The 13,399-nt window shown below is 46.5% G+C and overlaps 1 protein-coding gene across 1 annotated transcript in view; it reads right to left on the bottom strand.

The window, feature by feature from the left end:
* Positions 1-838: 838 nt before the first annotated feature.
* The window catches only part of LOC134339934 (mucin-4-like), a 51,719-nt gene continuing 39,158 nt past the window's right edge, over positions 839-13,399 (bottom strand). The window contains exons 10-19 of the mRNA XM_063036721.1: positions 12,538-12,633; positions 10,465-10,560; positions 9,396-9,491; positions 7,323-7,418; positions 6,254-6,349; positions 5,141-5,302; positions 4,164-4,259; positions 2,399-2,494; positions 1,309-1,394; positions 839-1,036 (exon numbers count right to left, since the gene is read on the bottom strand). Of these exons, the coding sequence (XP_062892791.1) occupies positions 962-1,036; positions 1,309-1,394; positions 2,399-2,494; positions 4,164-4,259; positions 5,141-5,302; positions 6,254-6,349; positions 7,323-7,418; positions 9,396-9,491; positions 10,465-10,560; positions 12,538-12,633 (995 nt within the window). The 3' untranslated portion in view covers positions 839-961. The remainder of the gene's footprint in view (positions 1,037-1,308; positions 1,395-2,398; positions 2,495-4,163; positions 4,260-5,140; positions 5,303-6,253; positions 6,350-7,322; positions 7,419-9,395; positions 9,492-10,464; positions 10,561-12,537; positions 12,634-13,399) is intronic.

Below are 13,399 nucleotides of genomic sequence, written 5' to 3'. Positions count from 1 at the left end.
TAAAAACAAAAATGACATCACAACTGCAATACATAATATACCGCTTGGCCCTGCAACAGTGACAAGGAGGGTAGAATCACTGTCAGAGTTCGTGGGTCGACTTGTCACTCGGTGAATATTTTTCACTACAGTTCGATGAATCCCTGCAATGCAAACATCTCAGCTTGTTGTATTTGTCAGAATGGCTTTCCAGGATTTTACAACAAAGGAGGACTTCCTCACTCTTTTGCAATTAAAGGAGAGAAAGAGAGTTGAGGATATTTACAATGAGTTTAAAAATATGTCCGTGAAAATGACATCCCCATTCATAAACTGGTGGCAATTACTACTGATGGGGCCGAGCAATACGCGGTGTGCGCGTTGGTTTTATACCACTAAAAGGCAGTGCCTACTTCGGGTCAACTTATCTATGTGAAATTGCATTTTCACAGATGAAAGTTATTAAATCAAAGTACAGGAGTTGTCTTACTGACAGACACCTCACAGACTGTCTCAGACTGGCAGTCTGTAGTTATGAGCCAAATTTCAGGGAACTAGCAGAAAGTATTCAGCCCGAGTCATCACACTGAGTGCAACAGTCAATTTTTGTTCATTTATTTTTTGTGTTGAAATAAAATTAAATAATGAAACTTAGAATTAAAGGTGTGAAGTATTGCAGTATTCTTAAAGAAAGACAGCTATGGCCTGTTCGATATGCTAGTTACAGAGTTTTCTTGTATGAATTAATTTGAAAGTTTGACAGATGTAATTTGTGTAATTCAAATACAATTATCCCAAATAAAAGGCCTCAAATTGGAAGTACAATCTGAACTATTTTTTCTGTAAACAATTTAGTAGGTAGATCTTGTCTTTCACTAAGGTCGAGGTAGGGGATCTTGGGCTAAAAAGGTTGGTGACCACTACTGTAAAGTGTCAGGGAGATGGAACTGCAGACTCCTTCACTCATTGACGGATCACTCCCTCACTCCTCCGGAGGCTCCGACGTGCATTGCACAAGCTCGATCTGAGGATCCGGATCATCGAACATCTCCCGGAGCTGCGGCCAGAGAGGGAAAGATGAATGATTGCCGAGGTACGGGGAGTTGAATGAGTGACGGGAGGAGAGGAGCATCGAGACGGGAGGCAGAGGTGTGACAATAATGGAGGGAGCTAAGACAAAAGAAGAGGATGAGAGGAGAGAAAATTGAGAGGGTGGTAGAGAAATGAAAGACTGGGGGGAATGGGAGGAGGAGGGGAAGGGAAGGAGAGGATATTTGTCCCCGTGTCCTGCCCTCCCTTCACCCCATCCCATTCAGTTCACTCTCTCACCTTGTTTCGAATGGCTTCCCGCACTTCTTCCTCATTCATGTCTCCACTCGATGTCACCCGCACGTCAATCCACCCATCCTCTTCTCCTGAACAAAACAGCCCAGGTCAACATGGTGTCACTCTCATGTCAAGTGCTGCTCATAGGATCTGTCCCTCACCTCCATCCCTTTGATTGCCCAATTTCTTCTCCCCCCTCCCCACCTTCTAGCACCTTAATTCCTCCCCCCATCATCATCAAATATCTATGTCAGTATTCATTTGGACAGGGACAGGGAGAGTGTGAGAAAAGGGCAGGGATGGGGTCAGGGAGAGAATATGCACAGGTAGTGAAGAGAGACAGAGAACGAGGGAGAGACAGACAGTGAGGGGGGTGGAAAGTGGTAGTGAGAAAAAAAAAAGAGAAAGATGGATGAATCCAGAGTGAGAGACATGGGATGTGAGATTTCCCAATTACCTGCATTGGACAGTTTTATGGACATGGGAAATGTCAGTTACATCCACATGTAAGATTAGAGCAGTACACGGTCATTGGTGCAGAAGATTAGAGCTCCTGGTATTGGGTATAGTGTGCTAACAAGGAGTGAAGACTTATGATCACATGGAGAATGGACTCATGGAGGAACGCGTTATGGAAACTGACAAGAAACCACCCTCATTCACTCACCATCTCTCTGTATTCAGGCCATAGCTCACCCACACATCCCTCCCAACACATCCAGTCATTCCATTCCTCAGTGACATCAGGTCTCTCTATTCAGAATCAGATTTAATGTCACCGGCATAATCTCCACACACATACAAACCAGTTGTGCAGAAAGAGAGGACAAAGTAATGGAAGTAGTGATCATGGGTTCATTGTCCATTCAGAAATCTGATGACGGAGGTCAGAATCTGTTCCTGAAATGCTGATTATGTGTCTTCAGGCTCCTGTTCCTCCTTTGCGATAGCAATGTGAAGAGGTCTGTGGTGAAACCAACACCATCCCTCTCCTTCCCAATCCTCCATCATCGCCCTCAGTCTGACACAGGATGAAGTTTAGGGATTGACCATTGGGAACAACATTCCATTCAGTGATCCCCACCACAGATACCTGAGCTTGTAGATCCTTCTGGGCTGGTGGTCAAACTCAGACCAGGTTCTCCCGTTGCTGCTCCCTGGGGTTTCTGAGTTGTGTCCGAGTGGGGATCTGTAAGGAGAGAGACAGGGTGGGTGGGGACGTGCGAGCGATTACCGAAAAAGACATTGAAAAGCTGGTTCGGATGAACCTGGCTGCAGAGAATGGGATGTACCATCTTGTAAGAACACAATAAACATCATGTGTCTGACAAATCAAACCTCTCATTCCCTACATTACCCTCTCCTAAAGCACAGTCCATACTACTCTCCCTAAATTCCCATCTCCTCCTTTCGCACCCACACACCACATACAGCCATTCCCTTCTTCAGTGACAGCTTCTATTCAGAGTCGGAATTTATATCACCAGCATATGTCGTGAAATTCATTTGTTTTGCGGCAAAAGTGTGCGTGCGTGCGTGCTATTTCAGTTGATTGTAGTAAAAATACACCTGTAATCGGATGTCCAACTGTTGGTGAGAAAGTATCCTGGCAAAAACTAAACCATGAAGACAAAAGAACACTCCAAACAACTCCACAAAAAGGTGATTGGAAAGCACAAGTCAGGAGATGGAAACAAGAGAATTTCCAAGTCACTGAATATCCCTTGGAGTACAGTTAACTCAATCATCAAGAAATGGAAATCTGCCTCGAGCAGGCCGTTCTCAAAAACTGAGTGTGTGAGCAAGAAGGGGACTAGAGAGTGACCCACCAAGAGACCTATGACAACTCTGGAGGGGTTTCAAGCTTCATTGGCTGAGATGGGAGAGACTGCCCAGACAGCAACTCTTGCCCGGGTGTTTCACCAGTCACAGCTTTTTGGGACTGTGCCAAAGAGAAAGCCACTGTTGAAAAAAATCAGATGAACACTGCCAGAAGGCATATGGGAGACTCTAAAGTCAGCTGGAAGAAGGTTCTACGGTCTGATGAAACCAAAATTATTCTTGGCCATCAGACTAAATGGTATGTTTGTTGGCCAAACACCGCTCATCATCAAAAACACACCATACCGACCGTGAAGCACGGTGGTGGCTGCATCATACTGTGGGGATGCTTCACTCCAGCAGGCCCTGGAAGGTTTGTGAAGGTAGCAGGTAAAATGAATGCAGCAGGTAAAATGAATGCAACAAAAGACAGGGAAATCCTGGACGAAAACCCGACACAGTGTGCAAAAGTACTGCAACTTAGGAGAAGATTTGGTTTCCAGCAAGATAATGACCCCAAGCATAAAGCCAAAGCTACACAGGAATGACCGAAAAACAACAAAGTTAATGTCCTGGAGTGGTCCAGTCAGAGTCCAGACCTCAATCCAATTGAACATTCGTGGCTGGACATGAAAAGGACTGTTCACTCACAATCACCATGCAATCTGATAGAGCTTGAGCAGTTTTGTAAAGAAGAATGGTGAAAGATTGCAGTCTCCAGATGTGTAAAGCTGATGGAGACCTCTCCACACAGACTAAAGGCTGTAATTGCTGCCTAAAGTACATCTACTGAATACTGACTTGAATAGTCATACTATCAATTATGTTGTGTTTTATATTAATCACCACAACAAAGCCCACCAAATGTGAGTAATCTTGGACATAGCATAAATTTCACACAGACAGGAGGGAAGGAATAACTGAACGCTCATTGGCAGCCTGTTACAACGCATATCTAACAGCTGAATTGGTCTATGAGAAGTTCGACATCACAGAGCGAGAGACTGAGAGACCCCGATGGTCACAAGATCTCATACCTGAGGATGTCTCTCCCACTGAGACAGAGGATGGTGATGGGGTGGGTTGTCCTGTAGATGATCCATCGGGCTGATCCATTGTGGAAACCTCCAGGTCTGGAACAAAGTTACAGAGACATGGGAGAGTGGTAGAGATTAAACAAGGACAATAATTCATCAAGATTGGAGGTTCTGCCGATGCTGAAAATCCAGAGCAACACACACAAAATGCTTGAAGAACTGAGCAGGTCAGGCTGCATCTCTGGAGGGGAATAAACAGTAAATGTTTTGGGCTGAGACCCTTCATCAGCACTGGAAAGGAAGGGGGAAGAAGCCAGAATAAAGAGGTGGGGAGGAGTACAGCTGGCAGGTGATCGGTGAAGCCAGGTGAGTGAGAAGGTGGGTGGGTGAGGGTTGGGGTGATTTGAGAAGCTGGGAGATGATATGTGGAAGAGGTAAAGGGCTGAAAAGGAGTAATCCAAAGAGAGAGGACAGTGGACCAGAGAATAAAGGAGTCGAGGAGGGGGACCACAGGGAGATGATGGGCAGGTGAGCAGAACAGAAGGGCTAAAGAGTGAGCCAAAAAGAGATGGAAAGACAGGGAATTGGTTGGGGTATAAATTACTGGAAGTTAGAGAAATCAATGTTCATGCCATCAGTTTGGACGCTACCCAGACACAATATGAGGTGTTGCCCTTCCATTCTGAGATCAACCTCATCATGTCAGTGGAGGAGGCCTTGGATAGACATGTGGAAATGGGAATGGGAAATTGAATTGAAATGGGTAGCCACTGGGACAGCAATTTGAAAAGGAGGTAGCAGATCTGAAGAGATACCAAAACCATCCAGTCCCTGTTCAGCAACTCTCCCCTGTGAATGTCTGTGACCAGTCACTACTCTCAGTCAAAGCCCAGATGAATATTGGGGACTGAAGAAGGGAAAGATGACCCCACCATGGAGACCTGAGTTCACAGACCCTGCTGGGGTGGTGGTCAAACCTGAACCAGGGTCTCCAGTGGCTGATCCCTGGGGTTCCTGAGTTGTGTCTGATTGGGGATCTGCTTCTGAGCTTGAAGACTCTGCTGGGGTGGTGGTCAAATCCAGACTAGGCTTTCCGGTTGTTGACGCCTGGGGTTCCCGAGTTGTGTCTGACTGGGAATCTGCAATAAGAAGATATACAAAGGAAGGGTAAAGTAGTGAACAAGTTTTAGATTGATCATGAAGGAATTCAATGTCTGGAACAGGAGGCTCAAGTCGAGGTCAAATCTGTCCTCTAAAATAGACACACTGCCATCTCCTTGTGACCATCCGCCTGTGTCACTCTCAGACACCCCACAACACTCTGTTCATTCCCCCGACCCAACTCTCTCCAACCCCCAACAGAGCCTCATCCCTCACGACTCCCCAAACCCAACCCAATTTAGAGAAATCAGTGTTCATGTCGTCAGGATTGAGGCTGCCCAGATACAATATGAGGTGTTACCCCTTCAGCCTGAGTCTGGCCTCATCATGTCAGTAGAAGAGGCCTTGGACAGACATGTGGGAATGGGAATGGGAAGTTGAATTGAAATGAATACCCACTGGGTACAACAATTTGAAAAAGAAGGTCTCTGACCTGCAGAGATACCAAAACCATCCAGTCCCTGTCCAGAAACTCTCCCTCCTGAATGTCTATGACCAGTCACTACTCTCTGTCAAAGTCCGGATGATTTAAGACTGAAGAAGGGAAACATGACCCCCATGACGGATACTCAAATCACACTCCGGTTATTTGTATGTCTCATCAGTCACCGTGCAACTCCTCACAGTCATTCCTCCCTTCTTCTCTGTGACCATCTTCCCCTCTCACCGACATCACTCCTCTCCTCCCTCCTGTGTTACTCCACCCATCTATGTTCATTCCTTCCACCTCACTCTCTCCAACCCACAACAGAGCCTCATCCATCACAACTTACCAAACCCAACAGACAGCAGAGAGAAACCACTGACTCCATCATTCACACCCCTAGCCACAATGCACTGTACATCCAGAAGGTGAACTGGTCCACGGGAGGTTCAACTTCACAGAGTGACAGAGACTGAATGAACACAGACAGACTGAGACTTGGTACCTGAGGATGCGTCTCCTGCTGGGACAGAGGACAGTTCCTTGGTGTGCTCTCCAGTAGACAATCCTGTAGACTGTTCCAGTATTGAAGTCTCCAGGTCTGGAATAAAAGTGACAGAGACACAGGAGATTGGCAGACCTTAAACATCACAACAGGGACAAGAAGTTGTACAGATGAGAAATTCTCCAGGTGCTGGAAATCCAGAACAATGCACAGAAAATGCGGAAGGTCAGGCAGTACTTTTGGAGGACAATAAACAGTCAAAGTTTTAGGCCAAGATACTTCATCATGATCAGAAAGGAAGAACACAGAAGCCAAAATAAGAAGGTGGAAAGTGTACAAGCTGGCAGGTGATTGGTTAAGCCAGGCAAGTGAGAAGATATCCTGGAAAGTGAGCAGGATGATGCTAGAAGCTGAGCGGTGATAGGTGGTAGGTGAAAGAGGTAAACGCCGAAGGAGAAATCAAATGAGACAGGACAGTGGGCAAAGGGTTAAATAGATGGAGAAGGGAGGCCAGAGGAAGGAGATGAGCAAATGAGGAGAGGGGAAGTTCTAAGAGGAGAGCCAGAATGGGAATGGAAAAAAATGGAAATGGGAGGGAGAAGAATTTACAGGATGTAAGAGAAATCGATATTCATGCCATCAGGTTGGTGGTGACCCTGACAGACTATCAGGTGTTGCTCTTCAAACCTGGGGGATAATCTCATCAGGTCAGAGGAGGCCGTGGACACTCATATCAGAAAGGAATGGTAGGTATAATTAAAATGGGTAGCCAACGAAACAATAATTTGACAAAAAGGTCTCTGATTTGGAAAGAAACCAAAGCCATCTTGTCACCATTCACTGACACTCCCTCCCAAAATTTCTGTAACTGGACACTTCTCTTAGACAAAGTCCTGATGAATATCAAGGACTAAAGGAGGGAAAGATTGTTCTATTCATTGACCGCCACAAACTCCATCACGAATACCAGAGCTCAGAGATCCTGCTGGGCTGGTGGTCAATCCCAGACCAGGCTCTCCTGTCATTATTTCATGGGCTTCCCGAGTTGTGTCTGACTGAGAGTCTGTACCTGAGCTCACAAACCCTGCTGGGCTGGTAGTCAACCCTGGACCAGGCTCTCCGGTCACCAATCCCTGAGGTTCCTGTGTTGTGTCCGACAGAGATTCTGCAATAACAAGATATACAAAGGAAAGGTAAAGGAGTAAACAAGTTTTATGTTAGATCAGGAAGGAACTCAATGGCAGGAACAGGAGGCTCATGTCCAGGTTAAATCTGTCCTCTGAAATACGCACACTCCCCTATCCTTGGCTCTTTAATATCTCTACCCTCTCCTCACATCTCCCTCTCTCAGCATTCACTGCCTGCATAACTCTCTTGTCAGTCTCTCCTTCCTTCCCTCCAGTTGGAGTGTCACTCTCACTGATCTCTCTGCCCAACTCTCCTTACAGTCATCACTCTCTCTTCACTCACCACATTCCTCCCACTCCAGCATCCCACCTCTCTCTCCATCCCTTTCTCTTGTATGTTTTCACCCATTTTCTTCTGTCCACATACTGAATTACTCATGGCTAAAATCAACTCATGCCTAAGCAAGGTTCTGGACCCACTGTGATTTGCCTATCACAATAGGTCTACAAATCAAATTAAGGTTAATTACCATTCAAACAATTCATGGATATGACCAAACGAGACAGCATTCCTCTGGGCACAGATACAGAACATTTAAAATACCAAGCAAGCATTCAAGAATTTTGAGTGACACAGTGCAAAATATCCAGCAAAGAAGTATATTCACTTGAAAAGAAAGGTAATTTACAGTCCAAGTCCCTGTGCGACAATGCCCAGCAGTCGATGGTACTGACTCCCGGCAGTGTACAGACACACGCAATTCCGCCTGTCATTCCACCGCTCGAACATGATAGCGCAGAGAGGGCTGGAGTGACTGAGTGACACAGGAGGGAGGGGAGGAGTGATGGAAGTGAGAGGGGACGATGGTTACAGAGAGGAAGGGAGGAATAACTGTGAGGAGTTGCAAGGTGACTGATGAGGCACAGAAACGACCAGAATCGGATTTGAGTAATTCAGTACGTGGACAGAAGGAAATGGGTGAAAACACACAGGACAGAGGGATGGAGAGAGAGAGGTGGGATGCTAGAGTTGGAGGAATGAGGTGAGTGAAGAGAGAGTGATGACTGTGTAAGGAGAGTTCGGCAGAGAGATCAGTGAGAGTGACACTCCAACTGGAGGGAGGGAAGCAGAGACTGACAAGAGAGTGATGCAGACACAGTGAATGCTGACAGTGGGGATGCAAGGAGGGGAATTTGAGAGAAAGGTGGAGGATTGGAGTAAGGGGACCAGAAGGAGATGATGTACAGGTGAAGAGAAGGGCCAAGAGGGGAGCCAGAGTGGGAATGGAAAAAGAGAGAAGTGGTAGGGGGTAGAAATTACCGGAATTTAGAGCAATCAGTGTTCATGTCGTCAGGATTGAGGCTGCCCAGATACAATATGAGGTGTTGCCCCTTCAGCCTGAGTTTGGCCTCATCATGTCAGTAGAAGAGGCCTTGGACAGACATGTGGGAATGGGAATGGGAAGTTGAATTGAAATGAATACCCACTGGGTACAACAATTTGAAAAAGGTCTCTGACCTGCAGAGATACCAAAACCATCCAGTCCCTGTCCAGAAACTCTCCCTCCTGAATGTCTATGACCAGTCACTACTCTCTGTCAAAGTCCGGATGATTTAAGACTGAAGAAGGGAAACATGACCCCCATGACGGATACTCAAATCACACTCCGGTTATTTGTATGTCTCATCAGTCACCGTGCAACTCCTCACAGTCATTCCTCCCTTCCTCTCTGTGACCATCTTCCCCTCTCACCGACATCACTCCTCTCCTCCCTCCTGTGTTACTCCACCCGTCTATGTTCATTCCTTCCACCTCACTCTCTCCAACCCACAACAGAGCCTCATCCATCACAACTTACCAAACCCAACAGACAGCAGAGAGAAACCACTGACTCCATCATTCACACCCCTAGCCACAATGCACTGTACATCCAGAAGGTGAACTGGTCCACGGGAGGTTCAACTTCACAGAGTGACAGAGACTGAATGAACACAGACAGACTGAGACTTGGTACCTGAGGATGCGTCTCCTGCTGGGACAGAGGACAGTTCCTTGGTGTGCTCTCCAGTAGACAATCCTGTAGACTGTTCCAGTGTTGAAGTCTCCAGGTCTGGAATAAAAGTGACAGAGACACAGGAGATTGGCAGACCTTAAACATCACAACAGGGACAAGAAGTTGTACAGATGAGAAATTCTCCAGGTGCTGGAAATCCAGAACAATGCACAGAAAATGCGGAAGGTCAGGCAGTACCTTTGGAGGACAATAAACAGTCAAAGTTTTAGGCCAAGATACTTCATCATGATCAGAAAGGAAGAACACAGAAGCCAAAATAAGAAGGTGGAAAGTGTACAAGCTGGCAGGTGATTGGTTAAGCCAGGCAAGTGAGAAGATATCCTGGAAAGTGAGCAGGATGATGCGAGAAGCTGAGAGGTGATAGGTGGTAGGTGAAAGAGGTAAACGCCGAAGGAGAAATCAAATGAGACAGGACAGTGGGCAAAGGGTTAAATAGATGGAGAAGGGAGGCCAGAGGAAGGAGATGAGCAAATGAGGAGAGGGGAAGTTCTAAGAGGAGAGCCAGAATGGGAATGGAAAAAAATGGAAATGGGAGGGAGAAGAATTTACAGGATGTAAGAGAAATCGATATTCATGCCATCAGGTTGATGGTGACCCTGACAGACTATCAGGTGTTGCTCTTCAAACCTGGGGGATAATCTCATCAGGTCAGAGGAGGCCGTGGACACTCATATCAGAAAGGAATGGTAGGTATAATTAAAATGGGTAGCCAACGAAACAATAATTTGACAAAAAGGTCTCTGATTTGGAAAGAAACCAAAGCCATCTTGTCACCATTCACTGACACTCCCTCCCAAAATTTCTGTAACTGGACACTTCTCTTAGACAAAGTCCTGATGAATATCAAGGACTAAAGGAGGGAAAGATTGTTCTATTCATTGACCGCCACAAACTCCATCACGAATACCAGAGCTCAGAGATCCTGCTGGGCTGGTGGTCAATCCCAGACCAGGCTCTCCTGTCATTATTTCATGGGCTTCCCGAGTTGTGTCTGACTGAGAGTCTGTACCTGAGCTCACAAACCCTGCTGGGCTGGTAGTCAACCCTGGACCAGGCTCTCCGGTCACCAATCCCTGAGGTTCCTGTGTTGTGTCCGACAGAGATTCTGCAATAACAAGATATACAAAGGAAAGGTAAAGGAGTAAACAAGTTTTATGTTAGATCAGGAAGGAACTCAATGGCAGGAACAGGAGGCTCATGTCCAGGTTAAATCTGTCCTCTGAAATACGCACACTCCCCTATCCTTGGCTCTTTAATATCTCTACCCTCTCCTCACATCTCCCTCTCTCAGCATTCACTGCCTGCATAACTCTCTTGTCAGTCTCTCCTTCCTTCCCTCCAGTTGGAGTGTCACTCTCACTGATCTCTCTGCCCAACTCTCCTTACAGTCATCACTCTCTCTTCACTCACCACATTCCTCCCACTCCAGCATCCCACCTCTCTCTCCATCCCTTTCTCTTGTATGTTTTCACCCATTTTCTTCTGTCCACATACTGAATTACTCATGGCTAAAATCAACTCATGCCTAAGCAAGGTTCTGGACCCACTGTGATTTGCCTATCACAATAGGTCTACAAATCAAATTAAGGTTAATTACCATTCAAACAATTCATGGATACGACCAAACGAGACAGCATTCCTCTGGGCACAGATACAGAACATTTAAAATACCAAGCAAGCATTCAAGAATTTTGAGTGACACAGTGCAAAATATCCAGCAAAGAAGTATATTCACTTGAAAAGAAAGGTAATTTACAGTCCAAGTCCCTGTGCGACAATGCCCAGCAGTCGATGGTACTGACTCCCGGCAGTGTACAGACACACGCAATTCCGCCTGTCATTCCACCGCTCGAACATGATAGCGCAGAGAGGGCTGGAGTGACTGAGTGACACAGGAGGGAGGGGAGGAGTGATGGAAGTGAGAGGGGACGATGGTTACAGAGAGGAAGGGAGGAATAACTGTGAGGAGTTGCAAGGTGACTGATGAGGCACAGAAACGACCAGAATCGGATTTGAGTAATTCAGTACGTGGACAGAAGGAAATGGGTGAAAACACACAGGACAGAGGGATGGAGAGAGAGAGGTGGGATGCTAGAGTTGGAGGAATGAGGTGAGTGAAGAGAGAGTGATGACTGTGTAAGGAGAGTTCGGCAGAGAGATCAGTGAGAGTGACACTCCAACTGGAGGGAGGGAAGCAGAGACTGACAAGAGAGTGATGCAGACACAGTGAATGCTGACAGTGGGGATGCAAGGAGGGGAATTTGAGAGAAAGGTGGAGGATTGGAGTAAGGGGACCAGAAGGAGATGATGTACAGGTGAAGAGAAGGGCCAAGAGGGGAGCCAGAGTGGGAATGGAAAAAGAGAGAAGTGGTAGGGGGTAGAAATTACCGGAATTTAGAGCAATCAGTGTTCATGTCATCAGGATTGAGGCTGCCCAGATACAATATGAGGCGTTGCCCCTTCAGCCTGAGTTTGGCCTCATCATGTCAGTAGAAGAGGCCTTGGACAGACATGTGGGAATGGGAATGGGAAGTTGAATTGAAATGAATACCCACTGGGTACAACAATTTGAAAAAGGTCTCTGACCTGCAGAGATACCAAAACCATCCAGTCCCTGTCCAGAAACTCTCCCTCCTGAATGTCTATGACCAGTCACTACTCTCTGTCAAAGTCCGGATGATTTAAGACTGAAGAAGGGAAACATGACCCCCATGACGGATACTCAAATCACACTCCGGTTATTTGTATGTCTCATCAGTCACCGTGCAACTCCTCACAGTCATTCCTCCCTTCCTCTCTGTGACCATCTTCCCCTCTCACCGACATCACTCCTCTCCTCCCTCCTGTGTTACTCCACCCGTCTATGTTCATTCCTTCCACCTCACTCTCTCCAACCCACAACAGAGCCTCATCCATCACAACTTACCAAACCCAACAGACAGCAGAGAGAAACCACTGACTCCATCATTCACACCCCTAGCCACAATGCACTGTACATCCAGAAGGTGAACTGGTCCACGGGAGGTTCAACTTCACAGAGTGACAGAGACTGAATGAACACAGACAGACTGAGACTTGGTACCTGAGGATGCGTCTCCTGCTGGGACAGAGGACAGTTCCTTGGTGTGCTCTCCAGTAGACAATCCTGTAGACTGTTCCAGTGTTGAAGTCTCCAGGTCTGGAATAAAAGTGACAGAGACACAGGAGATTGGCAGACCTTAAACATCACAACAGGGACAAGAAGTTGTACAGATGAGAAATTCTCCAGGTGCTGGAAATCCAGAACAATGCACAGAAAATGCGGAAGGTCAGGCAGTACCTTTGGAGGACAATAAACAGTCAAAGTTTTAGGCCAAGATACTTCATCATGATCAGAAAGGAAGAACACAGAAGCCAAAATAAGAAGGTGGAAAGTGTACAAGCTGGCAGGTGATTGGTTAAGCCAGGCAAGTGAGAAGATATCCTGGAAAGTGAGCAGGATGATGCGAGAAGCTGAGAGGTGATAGGTGGTAGGTGAAAGAGGTAAACGCCGAAGGAGAAATCAAATGAGACAGGACAGTGGGCAAAGGGTTAAATAGATGGAGAAGGGAGGCCAGAGGAAGGAGATGAGCAAATGAGGAGAGGGGAAGTTCTAAGAGGAGAGCCAGAATGGGAATGGAAAAAAATGGAAATGGGAGGGAGAAGAATTTACAGGATGTAAGAGAAATCGATATTCATGCCATCAGGTTGATGGTGACCCTGACAGACTATCAGGTGTTGCTCTTCAAACCTGGGGGATAATCTCATCAGGTCAGAGGAGGCCGTGGACACTCATATCAGAAAGGAATGGTAGGTATAATTAAAATGGGTAGCCAACGAAACAATAATTTGACAAAAAGGTCTCTGATTTGGAAAGAAACCAAAGCCATCTTGTCACCATTCACTGACACTCCCTCCCAAAATTT

This window comes from Mobula hypostoma, chromosome 31 (genome assembly GCF_963921235.1).
Source record: "Mobula hypostoma chromosome 31, sMobHyp1.1, whole genome shotgun sequence".
NCBI lineage: Eukaryota > Metazoa > Chordata > Chondrichthyes > Myliobatiformes > Myliobatidae > Mobula > Mobula hypostoma.
The sequence above is the reverse complement of the archived record's forward strand: the minus strand, read 5'-3'. Positions and strand labels throughout refer to the sequence as shown.